A 20,566-nucleotide genomic window follows, 5' to 3' on the forward strand; every position below is an offset into this window, starting at 1 on the left:
CAGAGCATGAAAATGGCCAATGTGAAAAGATGCTCAACTGTTCTTGTAATCAAAGAAATGCAAATTAAATTGAGATGCCATTTTTTGCCTATTAACTTAGCAAAGATATTTTTTTTAAATGATAATTCCTACTGCTGCTAAGGATGTGCAGAAAAGAGGCCCTCTTATGACCTGCTTGGTGGGAGTGTAAACGGACACAATCTTCTGGAAATATTGAAAACCTTAAAAATGCATGTGCTGTTCTGATCCAGCAATTCCACTTCCATGAAATCTAGAGTAAGGAAATAGGAAGGGGAACACATCTTATCTGCAAGGACATGTATAAGGCCTAATTTATAGAAGCAAAAAACTAGGAACAAGTATCTGTTCAACAATAAGGGAATGGCTAAATTAGGGTACTTCTATGTGACACTTACCCACAGCCATTAAAAATAATGATGCAGAAGAATACTTAATGAGGAGGAAGATGTTCATGATATGTTTTTTTAAAAACCAGTCTACAAAATCATTGGGCAGAATGTGATTCCGCCCAATGTGGAGTGGGACTATAAGCCACTAATCAAATGTTAATAGTAGAGGTAAGATAACAGGGGATTTTTATTTTTCCTATGTGCGATTTTATAGTTAGCAAACTTCCAATAGTGAACAGGTACTGTTGTTGCAATTCTTTAAAAAGCAATAATCAATACTGTATTTTGAAAATACAGGCAAACATATTTAGACTGATGTATTCATTGTGGCTGGGGCTAATCATGTCACTCCCCACCCTGTTCATGGCTTCCTATGTCCCCAGGAAAGTGTTGAATTGTTCTTCCTCTCTTCTCTCTGGGCCTTCCAGCTGTACACACCATCCAAAAAAGCTCCTATCTCTCCTGCCTCTGGACCTCGGCACAGGCTGATGCTGTTCCTTCTCCCACTTATCCTCAGGATCAGCTTAGACAACAGCTCCCTTCTCCCCTGTGCTCCCCCAGCCCCCTGGGCTGCGCCACAGCACTTACTGGAGACTGAAGTCTCAAGGGCATGGTCAGATAACCTCTCTGGACACAAAGCAGCATTAAGGAATGTTTGCAAGTGAATGAAGGAGCCATAAAGAGAGAGAAGACACTAAAACCCACACTCAGAGCCCTAGCCCCTGATCTAGGCTTTTCACAACAGGAACACAGCTCTCTGAAGCCCACCAGCAAGCTCCACATGAAAATGCAATCCACTGCCACAGGCCGTGTAACCCAAGCGGTACACAGCTGCAGCCCACACCTCAAGTCAGACCCCAGACTCCACCAGCACAATGTCCCATCTCAGCAGGAGAATACAGAGACCCCAGGCACAGAGCTGGTTTCAGCACAAGCCAAGCAATCCAGGCCAGATCCAGTGACCATCCTGTCCATTGCTGATCTTCGTCAACCCCAGAACGGCCAGTTCTCCCTTCTGCCAAACACACACCGGCCCACGGCAGGGACAGGGGCGGGCTGGCTGGTTCTCCCCAGACATCAGTCTCCCCACCTGCCATGCCACATCGCTCCCAGCACGTACCTTCCAGAACGGAGAGCTTGGCACTAGTGTTGATCTCTCCCAGACTATTGGTGGCCGTGCACTCATAGATGGCTTCATCTCGCTGCACCCGCAATGGCTGGATCCGCAGCACGGACCCTGCCCCATCATCAAACTCAATTACCTGCCAGAGGACAGACAATTGATTACAACTTGCTCTGGGTCCGCCATCCTCCTATCTCCAAAACACCCCCCGGGGACAAAGACCAAGGGAAGCAGATGTAGGACCAGACTCTGGAGGAGACAGACCCTGAGCCCTGTCTGCCCCTTCCCAACAGAGGACGTACCTCGAAGCGCTGGGAGCTGACTTTCTTCCCCTTCTTCATCCATGTGATACGCGGCTTGGGTTCCCCTGTGGCTTGGCACACGAAGGAGGCCACCCCTCCTGACAGCCCAGTCTGGTCCTCAGGGACCTTAATGAATGCAGGTTTGCCTGGAGAGATGGAGACACCAAGTCACACAGCTCAGTCACTACAGACATGGCCAACACTATGTGGCAGTCACAGGGATGGGGTCGTGGCAAGAAAGATATATAGAAGAAATAATGGTAACTAACCTTAGTGACAGATAACTAACCCTTATACCAGGGGTCTCAAACTCGCGGCCTGCAGGCTGCATGCGGCCCGCCGAACAATTTTGTGCAGCCCGCAGACTAATCCACGAAGTTCAAAATATTTTGGATAAAATTAAGTAAGTCCGTGGATTAGTCTGCGGGCCGCACAAAATTGTTTGGCGGGCCGCGAGTTTGAGACCCCTGCCTTATACAGTTCTTACTATGTGCCAGGCACTCTTTAAAAAACTGTAGACCTATGAGGTGGGTGCTCTAATTACCTCTGCTTATAGAGAAGAAAACTGAGGCACAGAGAGGTTAAGGGATTTGCCCAATGTGACACAGCTGGTTAGTGCCAGAGCTGAGATTTGAAGTCAGGCGTTCTAAGTCTGGAGTCCATTCTTTAACTGCTACCATCTTTGTCTCCCATCCCCCCATCAATTCCAAGCTCTAAGACAAAGGTAAGCTGAGCGCTGCTGGGAACAGCCCCAGACTCTCCCCCAGACTTGTTACTCCCCCACTGCTATCCACCTGGGTGAGGGTACCATCATCGACCCCAGGGCTCAAGCCAGAGACCGTGACTCTACCTCTCCTCCGACCCCACATACCAGCAGTCCCAAAGGCCTAGACATTCCACCTCCTAAGTATCTCTGGGCATTTGCCCAGGTGAGTGCTTCCCTGTAAACCTGCCCCTCCACCCTGCCCCCACTATTGCCTTCTGACGGCCTGGATGTCTCCCAAAGTGTCCACACAGAGGGAGGGAGAGGGGAAAAAGGAGGGGGCTTAGACACCACACTGCCGTGCTCACATCACCGGGAGCCCACCTAGAGAGCACCTATCCCTATGAATCCCACCACCCAGGGTCACAAGACCAGAGAAACCCAGCCTTCACTAAGACATAACAACACCTCGTTAGTCCTGACAGCAGATCCATTTCCTATTAATCAGGCCAATGAACAGCTCCTGGAAAGCTAATGCCATGAGAAATGACCTTTCAGTCCACCTGCTCAGTGCTGATGCATCCAGGCTTGGCCTGGACCCTGGCACAGAAACATGTGTGTGCAATGACGACAACAGTTCACTAAACACCCACTCTGCACCAGGTACTTTATCTCACTTAGTCCTTTATCATTATCATCCCCAGTTTAGAGGCTCAGGGAGGTCAAGTCATTTGTCCAAGGTCACAGAGCCAATGAGTGGCACAACAGAGACTGGAATTCAAGCCTGTTTGATTCCAAAACACGAGGCACAAGACTTCACATGGTATTGTTGGAGGCCTTGTCAAGAGCAGAGTCAGTGGCGTGGTGGGGGGCCAGAGAAAGACCAAAGAAGGCCTAGGAGTACGAGGTGAGGAAGTGAACAGGAGAGTTAAGTGACTAAACAAGATTGGTCTGACTGGTGGTGGCACAGTGGACAGAGTGTCGACCTAGGATGCTGAGGTCCCAGGTTCAAAACCCTGAGGTTCCTGGCTTGAGCGCAAGCTCATCTGGCTTGAGCGCAGGCTCACCAGATTGAGTGCAGGGTCAGGGTCGCCAGCTTGAGTGTGGGATCGTCGACATGACCTCATGGTCGCTGGCTTGAGCCCAAGGTCACCGGCTTGAGCAAGGGGTCACTGGCGAGGCTGGAGCACCCCATCAAGGCACATATGAAAAAGCAATCAACGAACAACTAGAGTGCTGCAACTACAAGTTGATGCTTCTCACCTCTCCCCTTCCTGTCTTGTCTGTCTCTCTCAAAATAAATAAATAAATAAGCTAACAAATAAAGTAAATAAACAAGAATTGGCTGTGATGGAAAGAAAAAAATATAGCACCTGCAGAAGATGAGTGTTGGAGGAGGGTTTTACATTGCTGTTTCTTTTCCCCCCCCAAAATGTGAAAGACAATGTTTAAATGCTGAAGGGAAGAAGCCAGCAGAGAAGAAGGTGTCAATCCAGCGGAGAGAGGAGGGACAGCAGACGGTCAGGGTCTCCAAGGAGGGAAGGGTTCAGGGGGACCGCCAGGATCAAGAGTGATACCTGCAGGTACAGACAGTAGGGAGGGCTTAGCCTTGTAGGGAGCAGCGAGGAACCCATCTTACTGAGCACCCCAAGGCCCAGTGGGCTCTGGGGGTTTTATGTAATTATTCAGCAAATCACTTGACGCCTCTGAGCCTCCATTTTCTCATCTGCAAGTGGTGCTGGTGACACGGGTCTGTACTGACGAAACGTGATGTTTGCAGACTGCTTGCACAGGCTCGACACAAGGCAGACCTTGCTCGGCGAGGGCAGCCATCGCTCTCACTAGCATTATCAGTTTTAAAACAATCCCACGAGGTAGGTCTATTATCCCCATTTCTAAAGTGGAGGCTCAAGAGGTTAAAAATGGACATATCAGAGTGATCTGGGGTAGACCCAGGGTTTGATCTGGTGTTCCCAATCCTAAAGTCAGGGACTCTCTTGACTGCTCTTGAAGGAGTTATCAGGGGCGAGGGCAGCTGGCTCAGAGGAGTTATCAGGGGCCCTTGGGCGGGAAACAAGCCTGGTGGGGATCAGAGTCGCATGGAGACAACACACAGGTTCAGGAAGCCTGTGTGTCCCACCCCTCTCCTGACTGTCCTCTGAAGGAGGTTTTGGATTCCCACAGTCCGCAGCTGTCTGCACAGCCTGTCCCTTTTGGATAGGTCCTCTCCAATGAGATTCTGCTTACTCAGGCTCCACCAGGGCAGAGGGCATCTCCTGTCCATCTCTAGACACTGCACACCCCTCCCCCACACTTGAGGACCTTCAGACAGCAGCCCCTGCTCTCTGCTGCACTGCCACCAACTTAGCCCAGACACCACCTTCCCATAACTGGACCTTCTACCAAAGTAACAAGTAGTTTCCCAGCCTCTAGGCTTGTCTCCTCCAGTATATGCTTTTGCTGCAGCCAGAGTGAATTAACAGCCTCTCTCCTGTGATCAAAACTCTCCAAAAGGCTCCCGCTGCTCTCAAAACAAAATTTAAACTATCATGACAGACAGAGGCCTGACAGGTCTGACCCTAGCCACTCTACCTGGCCCCAGAGCCCTGGCTTCCCATCCCCTGGATAAGCAATGACCCTGCCACCTCAGGGCCTTTGCTTAGGCTGTTCCTTTGCCACAAACCTCCCTCTTAAGACTATTTCTTTATCCACTAACTCCTATTTACTTTCCTTAGCTCAATTTAAAAGTAATTTCTCAGAAAAATTAAAAAATTTATTTATTTATTTGAGAGGAGGGGAGATAGTGAGACAGAGTCCCAAAATGCACCCTGACCAGGATTCTCCTGGCAACCCCATCAGGGGCTGATGCTTGAGTACTGAACTATTTTTAGCACCTGAGGTTGACACTGGGACCAACTGAGCTATCCTCAGTGCCTGGGGCCAATGTTCGAACCAACTGAGCCACTGGCTGCAGGAGGGAAAGAGGGAGAGAAGGGGGGAGAAGGAGAGGGACAGAAACAAATAGTCACTTCTCCTGTGTGCCCTGACTGGGAATTGAACCAGGGATGTCCGCACGCCGGGCCAACGCTCTACCTACTGAGCCACCAGCCAGGGCAAAAATTTAAAAATGCAAAAATAAAAATTCCCTTAGGAAATGTCCCTCAGACCCCCTGTTGTCATCCCCACCTCCATTAGCTCAGTTCCTGGTTTAAAGCTCTCTGGTAACTCCATCTGTTCACGGTGTATTATGTGCTGTGCGTGTGTGAGGTGATCACTTTTTCCACACTTTGGGAAGTATCTGAGTCACAGCTGCTTCCCCACCTAGAACAATAGCCCCAGGCAGGGCCAACACCATGCCTGCCTTGCCTTCTGCCCTCTTGCAGTGTCTGACCCAGTTCCTGGCATGCAGGCGTGTGGGACAAGAGAAGGCCTGAGGAGGATAGAGTCTGCAGCCCCTCACACACCGGGGGGGGGGGGGGGGGGGGGAGCCCCTGTGTCAAGGAGAGAACCCCGTGGTAGAAACCCTCCTAGGCTCCTGCCTTAACGTGTCTGCACAGAAACTAGAGGCTGGAACCTGCTAAACCGGAATGGCCGGGCAAGTGTGCCTGGGGGCGGGGTGGGGCGGGGCCTCCGCAACAAACAAAGAACCAGAAACTGGGGAGTGGCTCCCCGCCAGGTGTGGGTCAGGAGAGAGTGAGAGAAGGGGAAAGGCCTCAGTATCTGCGCAGGCTGGACTGGGCCCAAGGCCCGGGGCCACGGAGGAGGCAGAACACCCCTTGGAGTCTGGAGTGGGGCCAGTGCCTGCCCGGCCACCCACCCACCAGAGTCTGGCAAGACTAGCAGTGCAGCTCCAACCCAGTGCTGCCCAGGGGCAGGGCCCTCCCCTCAGTCCGGCCTCACCCTGCCTTTCCTCAAGCCTCCCATATCCCCTCACCACCCGAGGGCACCTCACACAGCACAGCAACCAAACCAAACTCCAGCCCATCCTCCTCCCCAAGCTCTGCCAAGCCCTCGGACCTCTGGGTAGCAGAAGTCTGACCATGTCTCCCCTCAGCTCCAAACCCCGTGCTTGTCTCCCCACTCCCCTTGCCACTCTTGCTCCTGCTAACCTCTCCAGGTTCACCTATCCGAACTCTTTCAAAAAACAGCACCTGCAAAGGGCCACACACAGTTCTGGAACACAGCTCAGCCCCGGTGGACTCCCCAAGACAGGCCCGTGGGCACCTTCTTGCCTTTGTGTGTGCCCTGCTCCTCGGGCGCCCCAGCCCCAAGCCTGTGGGAGCCTGCTCTGCATCCCAAAGCCCATGGGCTTCCCATCTCAGTCCTGGTCATCACATGTCCTGGTGACTGGTCAGATCCCCAGGTGGGTGGACACAACTAGGTGACCTGACCGCTCCCAGTGCTGACCCAGAGGGTCTGAACGTAACTTCTGAGACCGTATGCCAGGAGGGGCTTTCTGCCCTACCAGAATGTGACTCCCTCCCCTACCACAGGGGAAGTCCAGCCCTTTGGGCAGAAGCTTCCAGGAGCATGCCCTGGGGCACTCTCAAGCAGCACAGGCTGCTGTGACCATTAAAGGTAGGAGGAAATGGACTCTGAAAAAAAAAGAGGGCTGGCCTGGCACTGAGTGGGCACACTCCACAGGGTCCAGCACTGGGGACAGCCAAACTGGGCCACTTTTAAGGCTCTTCCTCTGGAGACTGCTATTTTGTGTCTTCCCTACAGAGTACCCATACACACTACACCAGGGGTAGAGAGAGCCATGAATGCCACATATTTTAAAATGTTAATTCCGTGAGAGCCATACAACGATCCGTGTACCTTACTCATTATCCAATAAAAATTTGATGTTGTCCCAGAGGACAGCCGTGATTGGCTCCAGCCACCCGCAACCATGAACATGAGCAGTAGGAAATGAATGGATAGTAATACATGGGAATGTTTTATATTTTTAATGTTATTTTTTTTTATTATTAAAGATTTGCCTGCGAGACAGATGCAGCCATCAAAATAGCCATATCTGGCTCACAAACCATAGGTTCCCGACCCCTGCACTACACAAACAGCACCCGGAAGCAGAGCGCAGACACCCAATAGCAAGGGACCACCAGGCGGGGGAGGGAGCCCCTGGAGGGGTGATCTCCCAGTCCCTGAACCACCTAATGAGCTGGGGACTCATTAGAGCTGGCTCCAGTGACTGCTCCGCCCCTCTCCCCCAGGGAGCCCACTCAGAGACAACCCTGGGTTCCCCAGGACACCCAAGAAGCCCTACACAAGGAACCCTAGGTCACGGCCTCTGATGGGGGGAGCACGTACTAGATGCCAGATGCTTTGAACAGGTGACCTCAGTTAACCTCTGTAGGCAGAAGTGATTACCCTCATTGTGCAAAAAGAAAGCAGGCTGAGAGAGCAACCTGCTGGAAGTTCCACAGAGGACAGAGTCTAGATGGGACTCCAAGTCTTCCCTGTCCATAAGGACAAGTGGGACGGCACTGTAGAACCGTGGGCCCTGCCATGTTCCAGCTCCACAGGCTCTAGAGTCTAGAGAGAGGGGGAATGAATGGTATGATAGACACATCCTCAGCTACTGGAGCCCTTATCTCCACCCACCACCTACCCCTGTAGCCATAGAGCATCCTGCTCTCAGCTCCTAAGATTCTAAGTAACTCGGCCATAACCAGGGTCCTCGTTCATACCTGGTCATCTGGTTCTGCACCACTGCCTGTCCCACACAGTCTGAGGACAAAGGGGGCATGGTTCTCACTGGGGTTCTCCCATGGGCTCCATGAAGGAGCCCAGGCCCATCCCTGCTTCTTCCCCCATCTCACCTCATTATGAATACCCCGTATTAGCAAGTGCCCACTCATCCTCCGGCCCCACCCCAGGAAGTCTCCCAACCTTCTTCCCAAGATGCTGAGCGCAGTGTCCCTGTGCCAGTGCACTCCCAACACAGCACCCTCAGTAGCACCCCACACTGCAAGTTCTGAAGGCAGGCCTGTGTGGATTCTTCCCACCTGGCACCTGACAAGCACAGCAGATCAGCAGAAATCTCTTCCTGCTCAGGACCGCCTCCGGCCCCACAAGCCTTCCCCTTTGTGAGAAGTCACAAAGCCCCAGGCTGGGGGAGCTGCCCAAGCCCGCGCGCCCAGGTCTCCATCAGGGCTGACTCGGCATTGATGCTGGGCCTCTGGCAGCTGCTTCTCCACCCCCTTCCCTCCGCTCCCCTCAGAGGCCAGGGCCCCCATTCATTTGTCTCGTTAAGAGGCCTATAGAAACACATTTGTCCGCTCCGCGCTTCACTGCTCTGGTCGTCAATTCTCTGGGGTGCCTGCCCTACCTTTTGCGGCAGCTCTGTCACACTTGCTGCTTGCCCCTGGCCTGCAGTCTCCCAAGCCCAGCTCAAGCCTGGCCACGGCAGGGGAACAGATCCAGAAGTGTGGGCAGTATAAGTGTAAGGCAGGCCTGGAAGGCAGACCCTGCCTCCTGGTCCAGGTCACCACAGCCCAGGCCCCCATCCCATGGCTCTCTGCCTGGGAGCAAAGCCAACTCACCTATTTCAGGGTCTCCAGCTGGTTCCTACATTCAAGACCCTGGCCTTTGGGCTCTGGTCCTTAAGTCCTTTAGGACTCTACTCTAAAAACTGTTCTGCTCTGCCCCAATTCCTACTGAGGGTCCAGACCCGACCCCACCTGTTCAGTCACTCACCCACTACACTCCAGGACCTGAGCTGGACAATGGTCTGACCCCCCAGAACTCAAAGTCCAATGGAACAGGCAGACCCAAAGCAGACAGTCACACTCAGGCAATCCGAAGGGAGCGCAGAGGAGAAGCACGTGACCTGGAGGAAGTGATGGCTCCCGGTGAGTGGGAACTGGCCAGGTGAAGGGGTTGGGGAAGTGTTCCAAGCAGAGCAAACAAGAAGAACAGAGGCCTGGGGGGACCATGAACAACTGAGAGAAGTCAGCATGGCGGGGTGAGGGTCAGAGTGCAGGATGGAGTTGGCAGACATTTGACAACACAGGGCCTGCAGAAGGGCTGAGGCTCCTAGGTTTGATCAAGGCAACAGGGAGGAGAGTGAGGGGTTTTAAACTGAGGGGGACATGATCAGGCTTTCATTTTGCAACATGACTCTTACTTTGGAATGAAGACGAGATTATGAGAAAAGAAGCTGGAGACAAGGAAGCTATAAAGGAGGCTGTTGCATATAAAAGCCCAAACCAGAGCTGAGGGTGGCTTGGGTGAAGGCAGCAGAGACAGAAGTGGATACATTCCAAAGATATTTAGAAGGTAAAAGCAACAGAACCTGGTGATGGATTAGATGTGGGGTATGAGAGGGAGGAGGCAGGGAGGAGGCCCATGTTTCTGACTTGGGTGGCTGGGTGGGTGGTAATGCCATTCGCCAGGAGAGAAAACACAGGAAGACAAGCAGGTTTGGGGGGATAAGAGTGAGGGGTACAGGTTGGGACACGTCGGGTCTGAAGCAGGAAGGAAAGGAGAATAACTATTCTCCCAGATGTGTTGACTCTGTAAGGCCAAAGAGGCAGTACACACTCTACCTTCAAGCTTTGGGTCTGAAGGCCCAGGGCGCGTCGGGGTGCGGGTGCGGGTGGGGGTGGGGGTGGGCTCAGGGAGCAGGATGGTACTGTAATGTCCAAGGGCCACTGATCACACCTGACTCTTGACAAGCCTTCACCTCCCTACCAATGTGGGAAGCGCAGGTAACTTCTACCTCAACCTGCCCTTACAGGCTCAAGCTCTCTCTAACCAAGCCTGGAGACCACCCCTCTCCCTAACCCCGCCCTACTGCGGCTTGGCCAGCTCTCTCATTGTCAGCACCTCCACGCTCCTGTTACCCCTCACCCCACACCCTGGGAAGAATACCCTCCCCTCCCTCTTGCCCTTCCAGCCCCACCAGGGCCCAGCCAGGGAGGACAAAGGGCAGGAGCTCCAGTCCAACCCCTCTCCAGATCTGGTCCTGAATAATTAATGAGCCATTAGGAGAAAGGGCCTGGGTGGGGCAAGGAGAGAGAGCTTTGCCTAGAGACTTGGAGGGGGGGGGTGGTAAAACCCTATGGCCTGCTGACCCCCAGGGTGACCCCTGGGTTGGCCATTGGCCACCTCTGGGCTCTAGATAGACTGGGAACAGCCCCTTCCCCCAGGGACATTGGTTCCGACCTCACCCCTCCCCCTCAGTGCGCAGATTGGCTAAATCAGCCCTGTGCCCCGCCTCCCACCAGTAACCAAGCAGTGGTAACCATGGCGACTGGGCGGGCTGCGGCCAGTCTCATAGTGCCAGGCAGGGGGAAGGGCAGCAGGAAAAGGACCAAAGTTCGGAGTTGGATCTGGGCAGGGGACAATCCCACCTCCCTCAACACACACACAGGGGTGCTGGAGTTCAGCTTTCATCTGGTGGAGTGTAATCTTCCCCAGACTCCCCCAGCTGGGAGAGCGCCTGCCCCTTTCCTTGAAGATCCAGGAGAGGGAAAGGAGGGGCTCAGTGCTTCCACATCTGGATCCCGGGTTCTAGCCCAGGGGAAAAGTTGTAATGGCTCCACCTTCTGAGCCTCCCTGGATCTGTGGACACCTGTGGCATTTCATTCCCATGTCCATACACATTTCCTGTGCATCACCCCCACCCGCATTCCCACGCCAACCCCGACATGGCTCACGCTGTGCCTTCTGTACAGATTTGCAGTGGCAAACACAGCTCATGCCTGAGCACGTCACCCAATGACCACATGAATCCCAGACATGTCTCACCCCCAGCCCATAAAACAGGGTCATGCTTAGACATGCCTAACCCTGCCATGCCATAAGGGGCATGCGGCCATTCCACAGAATGCAACCAGGCAGCATGGGGGCGGGATACTAATTGGAGGGGGCTCTCCATGTGGTGGGCTCTCTCCAGGACAGCAGAAGGTCTGGAGGAGTACCCAGCCATCCTGTCTTTCCTAGTAGCTGGTCCTGCCCTCCATCCCAGAGTTCTGCTAGGAGGGATGCCACCTTTTGACCTGTTAGATCCCACAGTGTAAGGGGTCAGACTTACTGTCGCCATGGGCGCCCGCTACCAAACCAAGCATCACAAGTGCAGGCACAAGGGGCACCATCGTCCTCCCTGGGGCTGGTTCAGGGGCCATCCAGGGCTCTAGCACCACAGCCGGCCACAGCCCAGACAATCTACCTGTGATGGAGAGAAGGGCAAGCTGGTTAGCTGGTATCTATCCACCAGTGTCTCTATAGAACACCCAATGCCACCTCTTGGACTTCCTCACCACCCAGACTCTTGCTCATCCTCACTGACCATCCAGACCCCAGTTCAGCAGACCCCAACCCCCTGCACTGTTCAATGATCACCCATACCTGTGACCACCGAGGCTCCTCACTGATCACCCAGTGACCCCCGCAAAACAGCCCAATAGTCACACTACAGGGAGAGAGTACAAGAGGCCTTCAGATCATTCCTTAAACCTGAATGGGGAAGGGGGAACAGTGGGCTACTACAACCAGATGGTGTGCAGGGATGCTCCATCCAGATCCTGAGTTTCCAGCTCACCTCCTTAGGAATCAGAGATACACAGAGACCAGACAAAACAAGACAGAGACAGAGACAGAGATCAGGGAGAAGTTAGCTGATCCATACAGGCTAGGGACTCCAGAGCCCCTAGGGCACCCTGTCCCCCTCTTCTCCAGCAGGGAGGGAACAGGCAGGTGGCCAGACCCCACATGCTCAGTGCAGACCTGAGCACAAACTTGGCAGTGGCAGACAGGATCCAGGTATCAGGCTTGAAGTCAAAGCCACAACCAGTCCAGGCTCACCAGGACACGTTCTTGACAAGCTGCAGCTGCCCACCTGGCCACCCTCATTCTACCCCATTTCCATGGCACCTTCCTACTCCGCAGGGAAACTACAGGGAGGCCTTGCCAGCCAGGAGTGGGGGGTGTTAAATCCTAGAGTCAACCCCACACCTCCCTGCCCTTGTCCCAACAGGGGCATGGGCGAACTTCACAGAGCCACATGCTCAGCACCGCTCATGATGAGACAGGAACTTCTGCGTGGGCAAGACCGAATTCGGGACTGAGCATCTCCAGGACTTTGCTCACTGGGTTCCTCCTGGGAGTTCCCTCCCCACTCTGCCAGGAACCTGACTGAAGCCACCATGCAGGACAAACTGACTGCTTTCAGGCCCCATCCCCAACGAGGAACCCCTGAGGGTCTCCCTCCCATGTCCCCTACATAGGGGGCTTCAGGGGATTCATACCAGTATGAATTCATACCAGTACCCACCAGCTTGCTCATACCTTCCTCTGAGCAGAAGCTGGCACATAAGTCCCTCATTGATGCTCTAAAACTGCCACAAGACATAGAGGGAGAGGGAGTGACAGTGAATATATCTTTGGGCCTTGCAGTGGCGCCCACTGCCTCTGCTGAGAGAGCTGTGAGCAGAGCCAGGGCCTAGCTAACTGACAATAGTAAGAAAATTTGCAAGGAGGTGACAGGACTGATGAACAGGAAGGGGCAGGGTTCAAAGACTGCTCTGCTCCTTCCTAGAACTTGAACCCTAGGTGCAACTAAGACAGTCAAAGGTCGTCAGATCAGAAGACAGTAGGTGAGCAAAGGTGCTGGGACAAAGCAGGCAGGACCATGAAGAGGAACAGGGGCTAAACACAAAGGAAATAGAGTGGGAGATGTCCCTTGTCCCAGGTCTTGCCAAAATCAGAGACAGGAGCTGAACAGCAAAAGCAATCAGGTTGAAGGGGTTTGGCATCCAGCCCCACCTGCATTACACCTGGGGTTCTGCTCGGGCGGCCGAGGCCAGGGGAGAGGGAGCCCACGGTGATGCTCTGCATGGCCAGTTTGGGATGGAGGTCACATCTCACAAAGCCCTGTCTGGGCCTGGACACCACGGCACTGTGGTGCAGCAGTGCAGCCAACAATAGAATTCAATGTCCCAGCAGACATCAGGTGGCAAAATGCCCGGCCAGGCTGTCGTGAGGATATGGTCCGCTGACACAACCATCCTCTAGCCCCTGGGACAGATACCGTGGCTCAGAGCTCAGTGGCATGCTGCACCAAAGGACAGGGGCAGAGAGGGGCCTGGGACAGGCATCATGGAGCAACAACACAGTACTCAGAGGTTTAACCTCAGGTATAAGCAGCTGGTGTAAACCCCCTCACTGTGGGCATTGCAAGGACTTAACCCTCAGGAACATGCATCGTAGGGGCAAATCTCCCTGGTATGGACACAAAGGGGATGAAGCTACAAAGAACAGACGTTATGGAGGCACCGCTACACAGCACAGTCACCCTGGAATGTAACTCCCCAATACAATCATCACAGAGATTTAATCCCCTATAGCTGCCTCGGTGCATACAGCAGTGTGACACCCAGGGGCAGACATCACAGAGCTGTGGCTGTCTGGTCCAGACAGCAACATAGTGTACACAGCGGATCCTATCATGGGAGTGTAGCTGCCTGACAGGCATCATAGGGGTATGACTTTATCATAAAGGTGTAACCCCTATATACAGACATAGAAGTGTCAGTACCTGAGACCGATATGAAAGGGTTATATGTCCCCAATACAGCCATCGTGGGGTTATAGCTCCAGAGCAGACATCATGTGGGACAATCTAGGATGAGATTCTGGCCATTGAGTATCAGAGAAGCTGGGCCTCTGGTAACTCCACCCCAATGTGACAAAGACAAGTGGCTCTTACTTGGGGACTCCAGGGACCCCCTGTGTATCTGAGCCTGGAGTGTTCATGACACTGTTCAGATCCAGAAAGCAAAACAAACAAAAATAGAGAAGCTGAAAAGACATTTGCTCCCCAGAGAGGTCTCCTAGCAGGCCTGGGACACAGGGACATGGCTGCCCAGAGAGAAGGGGAAACACAGGAACACACAAACATGGACACATTCTCAGGGAACCACTCAGGCAACCACAGAGCTGTCCAAGCCAGGGCCTCTCCCTCACCAGCGCCTGGTATGAGCAAGCTGCCCTCCCACCCCAGACTCTGGGCACAGAGCCTGTCCTGTGTCAGGCGGTGCAGGCCGCTCCCAGCTCTTGGGCCCCCTCTTCAAGAGTACCGGATACCGGAGACTGCCTCCCCCCCCCCACTCCAGAGTGCTCAGGGTCACCTGTGGGGAAAAGGTGAGACAGGAGCAGTGAAGCAGGTTGCAAAGAGCCTACTGGCACGACAGTGTGAAGAGCAGAGCGTCCACTTCCGCCTGCATGGCTGAGTGAGTCCGGGCTTTTAACGCCTGAGATGAGAACTGGGCCTGAACACTTGCATTCTCGGGCACGTCTCTGAACTGCACTATGGACCATGAGGTCTAACAAACTGGCATACTTGAGCAGAAAAACAACTCCATACTGTACTACACTGTAGAATACAATTAAATGTCATTTCCCTACATTCAGAACGGCTTTACTGCACCCTTTTCCTCTGCTAAGTCAGTGTAAAGCTGCCAAATGCCCTTTCTTGGGAAGAACTGTCCTTTATTTTCAAATCTGTCCTTGGTGTTAAAATGTCCTTTCTTGTATAAAATGATGGTGATAGCAGATAGCAGTTATTATTTTTTTTTAATAATGTCCTTAGTTGGCAAAATAAAAAACTGCCAACCACAAGTCTGGCCTCTAAGTACTTTTGAGAACTGGACTGGTTTGTGAAATTGAGACCCTGGGAATCACTGCTCTGAGGGATAAAGGGAGGAGTAGCAGGCACTACACCAAGCCGCAGGATTCAAATATAATTGTCATGGAAATGCATGTTACACAGAGGTCGTGTCATGTCCATGCAGCCCAACCCAAGACACCCCTGTCAGCCTTAGAGCCCCCCCCCACAGACCATGTGACACCGGAGATGGGGGGGCTTTTCCCTGGATGGAGAACAGCTGGGATCATTCCGACCTCTTCATGAATATGCAAACACAGATTGATTTGTTTCCCTTGGGCACGTGTTATTATTCACAAATATTAATTAATCTCCAAATACCACCTGTTCCTCCAGCCTCCTCCCCAGGCCAGGACCCTGGTTCTCAGGAGGCTGGGGCCCCAAAATAGACATCAGCAGAAGGCAGGGTTTCCACGGTGCTGGGGAGCACTGGCCAAGGGGAGAAGCTGGCGTTTGAGCAAGAGGAGCCTGAGGGCAGGGAGAGCTGGAAGCTCTTCCTCCTCTAATCAGTGGGCAGCTAACTGAGCCCTTTTGTCACGTCCTGGACAGTTCACCACGTGGCACTGCAGCAGTAGCCACGGAGGCGGAAACAGGCTCGTTATACTTGGGAAGGGAAAAACCAACGTGTTTCCAACTCTCACCAAACCAACCGCCAGATTAAGATGGGAATAAATCACTGGCTCAGCCGGACCCCGGCCCTGGGGAGAGAGGCGGCCAACAGCAGGCTGCCTTCCCCTTTCAGCCAGTGGCCAGAGCCTGCGAGCGCGGCCGGAACAGCCGCCTGCCCTCCCTCCGCTAGGCCCTCTACCCATCCGCAGCCCTCAGCTTCTCGGCGTCCCGAGAGCAAGAGCGGAAGGGCGAAGAGAAACAGTGTCCCAGAGTCTCTGAGGGGAGGGGGGCACAACTCCAGCAGAAGCTTCGCTCTGGGGCAGACCAAGAGGAGCAGCAGGGGCGCCTTCCTACAGCTATGAGCCCTAAGCCACCAGCCCTCAGCCTCCTTTCCCAGGGCAGTGGAGCCTCCCTTTGGGCAATGCTCACCAATGTGGCTGCTTCTGGGCTTCCACAGTCACTGCACCCTCTATTGCGAAGAATGCCCTTCTCCTGCCCCCCAGCCACCTACTCATCCTTCGGAACTCAGCTCAAGTGGCCAACCCCTGAAAATCTTCCCTGACTGGCCCTCCGTAGTTTTCCAGATTTATACACATTAGTAAAGGCAGCAAGAGGTGATGTAGCCCAGTGGTTATCAATCCAGGATGATTCTGTCCCCATCCCCGTAGGACATTACATAATGTCTGGAGAAATTTGTCAGCACTGAGGACAGGGGTGGGAGCAGGTGCTATCAGCATCTAGTGGGAAAAACAAGGGCTGCTGCCAGACGTCCTTTAGACACTCTTTAACAAAAGGCCTGCCCCCCCACAACACAGGATTATCTGGTCAATGTCAACAGTACTGGGGTTGAGAAATCCTGATGCAGACAGCAAGATCTTTTGCTAACATAGCCCAGGGCCTGCCCCGGCCCTTGCCCCAGACCTCAGTCCTTTATGAGCACCCTGGGGCCCATACTCAACAAGGCCTCAGCCTGACTTAACTCTTGTATTTGCTGTCCCCACGCTTCAGTCTCAGAGTATCCCCCCTCCCAAGTCAGCCTTGCCCCTAGAAGCCAAGCTGACTGCACACTCCAGCCCTTCACACATACCAGCGGCTAGTGGCTCTCCTTTTCTGGTACGATTGGGCTCCCAGGTAGGTAAGACCCATCATCACAGATGGGACAGGTAAAGGGACACAAAGTATTCCCCTACCTACCCTCCTCATCTGACCTTTCTAACCTGTGACAAGTCCCCTCCTGCTGCAGCTTCTAAATAACCTCAATGTCCATCTCAGCATACAGAGGGCCGGGCCCCCAACAGACGCCTAATACATGCTCATTTCCCTCCCCCACCCAGGCCAGACTCTTCTCTACCATGCCCTTCTCATTCAGCTGTCTGTGCAGAACTGTTCAGTGAGCCCTGCTGGGCCCTGAGTGAGGAGGCAGGGTGATGAACAAGAGTACTGAACTATGCCTTCAAGGAGCTCACAGAGGGTGGCCCAACAAGAACTCATCGTCCCTGACCCTGCTCCTCCTGGTCCCCATCTCAGTGTTAGCATCACCATGATCTGGTCACCCAAGCCAGCCAGTCCTCCTCAAATTCTCCCTTTTCCTCCTCCCACACACCCAGCTGCTCAGTAAGTTTGAATCTGCTCTGCACCCATGCCAACCACCATGTTAGTTAAGACGCTGTCACTGCCCTCCCTCTTAAGTGGGACTCATGCTTCTGGTCACTCTCAATCCATCCTGCACACAAACCAATGCCCCCTTTTTTTAGCTCACAAAAATGTCAATCTGATCGCGTCCCTCAAGCATGCCTTGTTTGCTGCTTTATTCCACAGTAGACACATAAATGATGTTTCCTAAGTAGACAAAAGGATGGAAGGATGGGGAAATGGATAGAGGAATGCATGGATGCTGCTTCTTTGCTTAAGAGCCTTCAATGCCTCCTCAGGAAAAAGTCCAGTCTTTAGCCTGACATCCAAGGCCCATGATGTTCTGACTCCCACCTAATTCTCCAACTTCATTCCCTGCAACTCCAACCCACCCACTTGCGCTTCTACCAGAGAGAAGAGGAGAAGTGGACCTCAAGGAGACAAAGAAGGACGTGCCCTGGATCTTGTGGGTACTCTACTCCTCCTACTATAATCGACAGTTGATGAGAACAGTCTTCTCTACAGAAACACAGTGAATGGAAAAGCAGACAGATCCCAGAATGTTACCGGAAGCCTATTTCACACTTACAGCAGCTGACAAGCTGTATACTAGTCCCCACCCACCTCCATCATCCATTCTGGTCAGAAACCTGGGTAGCATCCCTGACGCATCCCCTCCCTCACGCCCCACGTTCAATTCTTGGCCATGTCCTGTCTATTCCCTCCTTAACCAGCACTCAAATCCCTTCTCTGCCCCTCCATCACTGCCTCCCGGCCCGGCCCTCTGTTATCTCGCAGCCACACGCACACTGGATCATGTCATTCCCCTAGTGACACCCCTTCCATGGCCTTCAATAGCTTGTGTCAAAATCCAAGCAGCTCAGCTTGGCCCACAGGAGCCCTCTGCGCCCCTGTTCCCGCACACTTTGGGCACTCACCAGGTCTTTGTTGCTCACTCCAGTCACTCTTGGACAACCAGCACTGAGGGCAGGGCACCGGGGCCTCCGCTCCTTCCTGGAGAGAGGAAAAGATGAGGACGTCAGGAACTTCATCACAGTAGACTACGTACTGACACAGAAAGACATCCAAAATTTGCTGTTTATGCAGGAAATAAAAAAACAGGTTATGGAACTGTTCAGGAAGGCTGAGTCCCATTTAGTGGAAATGCCCATTTCTTCACTTACTTTCACTAACTCACTAACTCACTCATTCGGTGCTCCTGAGCGCCAACTACGTGCCAGGCTTTCTTCCAACCACCCAGCACACAGCTGTGAACCACACAGAACGAGTCCCCGGCCTGAGCAGAATGACGGTGTCCAAACTCCTCAGCCTCACCTCCAGCCTGTGGAGCAGTCGGCGCTGCCCACCTCTTCAGCACCCCCCCCCCGCCCTTGCTCCCCTCCCTCCGACCAACCAATTACAAGAGCTTCCTCTTCTGATCCTCAAATGTGCTCCACTTCTTCCAGCCTTCCAGCCTATGCCACAGCCTGGAACACACTAGCCACATTTTCCTAGCCAGTTACCCCTGAGATCTCAGAGCCAACAGTACTTTCTTACATGATGTCCCAGACTACACGCTGGACCTGGACTTGGAGCAGTGACCACAAATGTGCTGACTGACTGATTTACACATTTGCTGAGTGGTCGCTGAGTCACACCCGTAGCTGGGTATATGCCCAGCTCAGCTCCGTATCCCCAGCACCCTGCAGAGAGCTGGCACATAGTAGGTGTTCTGTCAAAGTCTGCTGAATGAGTGGGTGACTGCAAGAATGAGTTCACAGAAAACAGACCAGCTTTGAAGAAACACACCAGAACATGGGCAGCCTTCAAAGAAGCTTCAAGAGAATATTTATTTTTGACTTTCTCCTCCTCTATAATTTTTAAAAACGAAGGTATGCCCTGGGTGCCTCCTCTGCGGGCACACATACAGTGACAGAGCCTGACCCCTTCATTTTAGGACTATTACTGAGCCTCCACCAGTGTGGGCACCATCCTGGGTGGGGGCAGGGGTCACACACCCCCACTCCATCTCTTCACCACCTCCCCACAGCTCAGCGACTGGGCACCACCGTGCCCACTACACGCAGGTGACACCTCCCAGCAGGCTTCCCCCCTGCCTCCCGCCCCCACAGGCACACCAACCCCTGCCCCACGCAGCAACGCCATTTTAGGTCCTCCCAAAGCAGACACACAGAGCGGGGCACAGGGAGTGTCCTCACCAGCCCGGGCCGGCCTCCTGGACCTGGGCATCGCCCTCACTTGAGCCTGACCACCTGTGCCAACATGGGAAATGTCCTCACTGACTGAAGACTCACCAGCCCAGTACCATCCGCACTGACCCTGTGGCTCTCACCCTCTCCTGCCTCCATCATCCCCTGGCCCCCCAAGAACCAACAGCCCTGGGACTCACTCAGAATGGCTTCCCTCCCCCAGTCCGTTGAGTTTCTCCACAAAGTTCCCTGCAGCCGCTGCTTCTAGCACACAGGCTGCCAGGCGGGTCTGGCCAGACAAACCAGCTTGCATGTCCCCAACTCAAAGGCCCATTTGTCTGGGGACGCCCGCGGGGCCTCACCATGCCAGATGTGAGGCTACTGGCTCTACCACTGCTCAGGGACCCTGGGGCAGAGGGGTAGCGACCCAGAAGGAGGACAGGGAGGGTACCCCAAGCCAGCAGGCAATAATGCCATGACCATGGCCACACTAGAAGCACTGGGCTCGGTGTCTGGAGACCATACCTAAACTGGGCAGGAGCCATAAATGAGAAGAGGTCGGTGCCCCAAATGGCCTGGAGGCGGTCAGAGAGCAAATAACACAGGCACTTGGAAAGACCCAGAGCACACAGAATAGCATGAGGGCAGGCTTCTAGAACAGCACCTGGAACCACACCAGAACAGGATCAAACTGGCCCCCAGAACACCAAGAGAGGCAATCAGACTCACCCTGCAGCTTCACCAGAACCATTGGGACTCACCCTAGGACAAGTCCAGAACAATCATAACTGCTGGATACACCCAGAAGACCAACTAGAAAGCTACTCAGAAAGGACCTGACCGGTACTGGAAACAGAAATCTTTGGTTGGCCCCCAGAAAGGCCTCAGAAGGGGTGAGGCT

The 20,566-nt window shown here is 53.6% G+C and overlaps 1 protein-coding gene across 2 annotated transcripts in view; it reads right to left on the minus strand.

Moving 5' to 3' along the window:
- Positions 1 to 20,566, minus strand: part of PTPRF (protein tyrosine phosphatase receptor type F) — an 87,071-nt gene that overhangs the window by 61,514 nt on the left and 4,991 nt on the right. For both annotated transcript variants that reach the window (XM_066269421.1, XM_066269420.1), the window contains exons 2-5: positions 18,394 to 18,469; positions 11,585 to 11,719; positions 1,836 to 1,981; positions 1,531 to 1,672 (exon numbers count right to left, since the gene is read on the minus strand). In XM_066269421.1, the coding sequence (XP_066125518.1) occupies positions 1,531 to 1,672; positions 1,836 to 1,981; positions 11,585 to 11,675 (379 nt within the window). In that variant the 5' untranslated portion in view covers positions 11,676 to 11,719; positions 18,394 to 18,469. The remainder of the gene's footprint in view (positions 1 to 1,530; positions 1,673 to 1,835; positions 1,982 to 11,584; positions 11,720 to 18,393; positions 18,470 to 20,566) is intronic.

Source organism: Saccopteryx bilineata, chromosome 3, assembly GCF_036850765.1.
Source record: "Saccopteryx bilineata isolate mSacBil1 chromosome 3, mSacBil1_pri_phased_curated, whole genome shotgun sequence".
NCBI lineage: Eukaryota > Metazoa > Chordata > Mammalia > Chiroptera > Emballonuridae > Saccopteryx > Saccopteryx bilineata.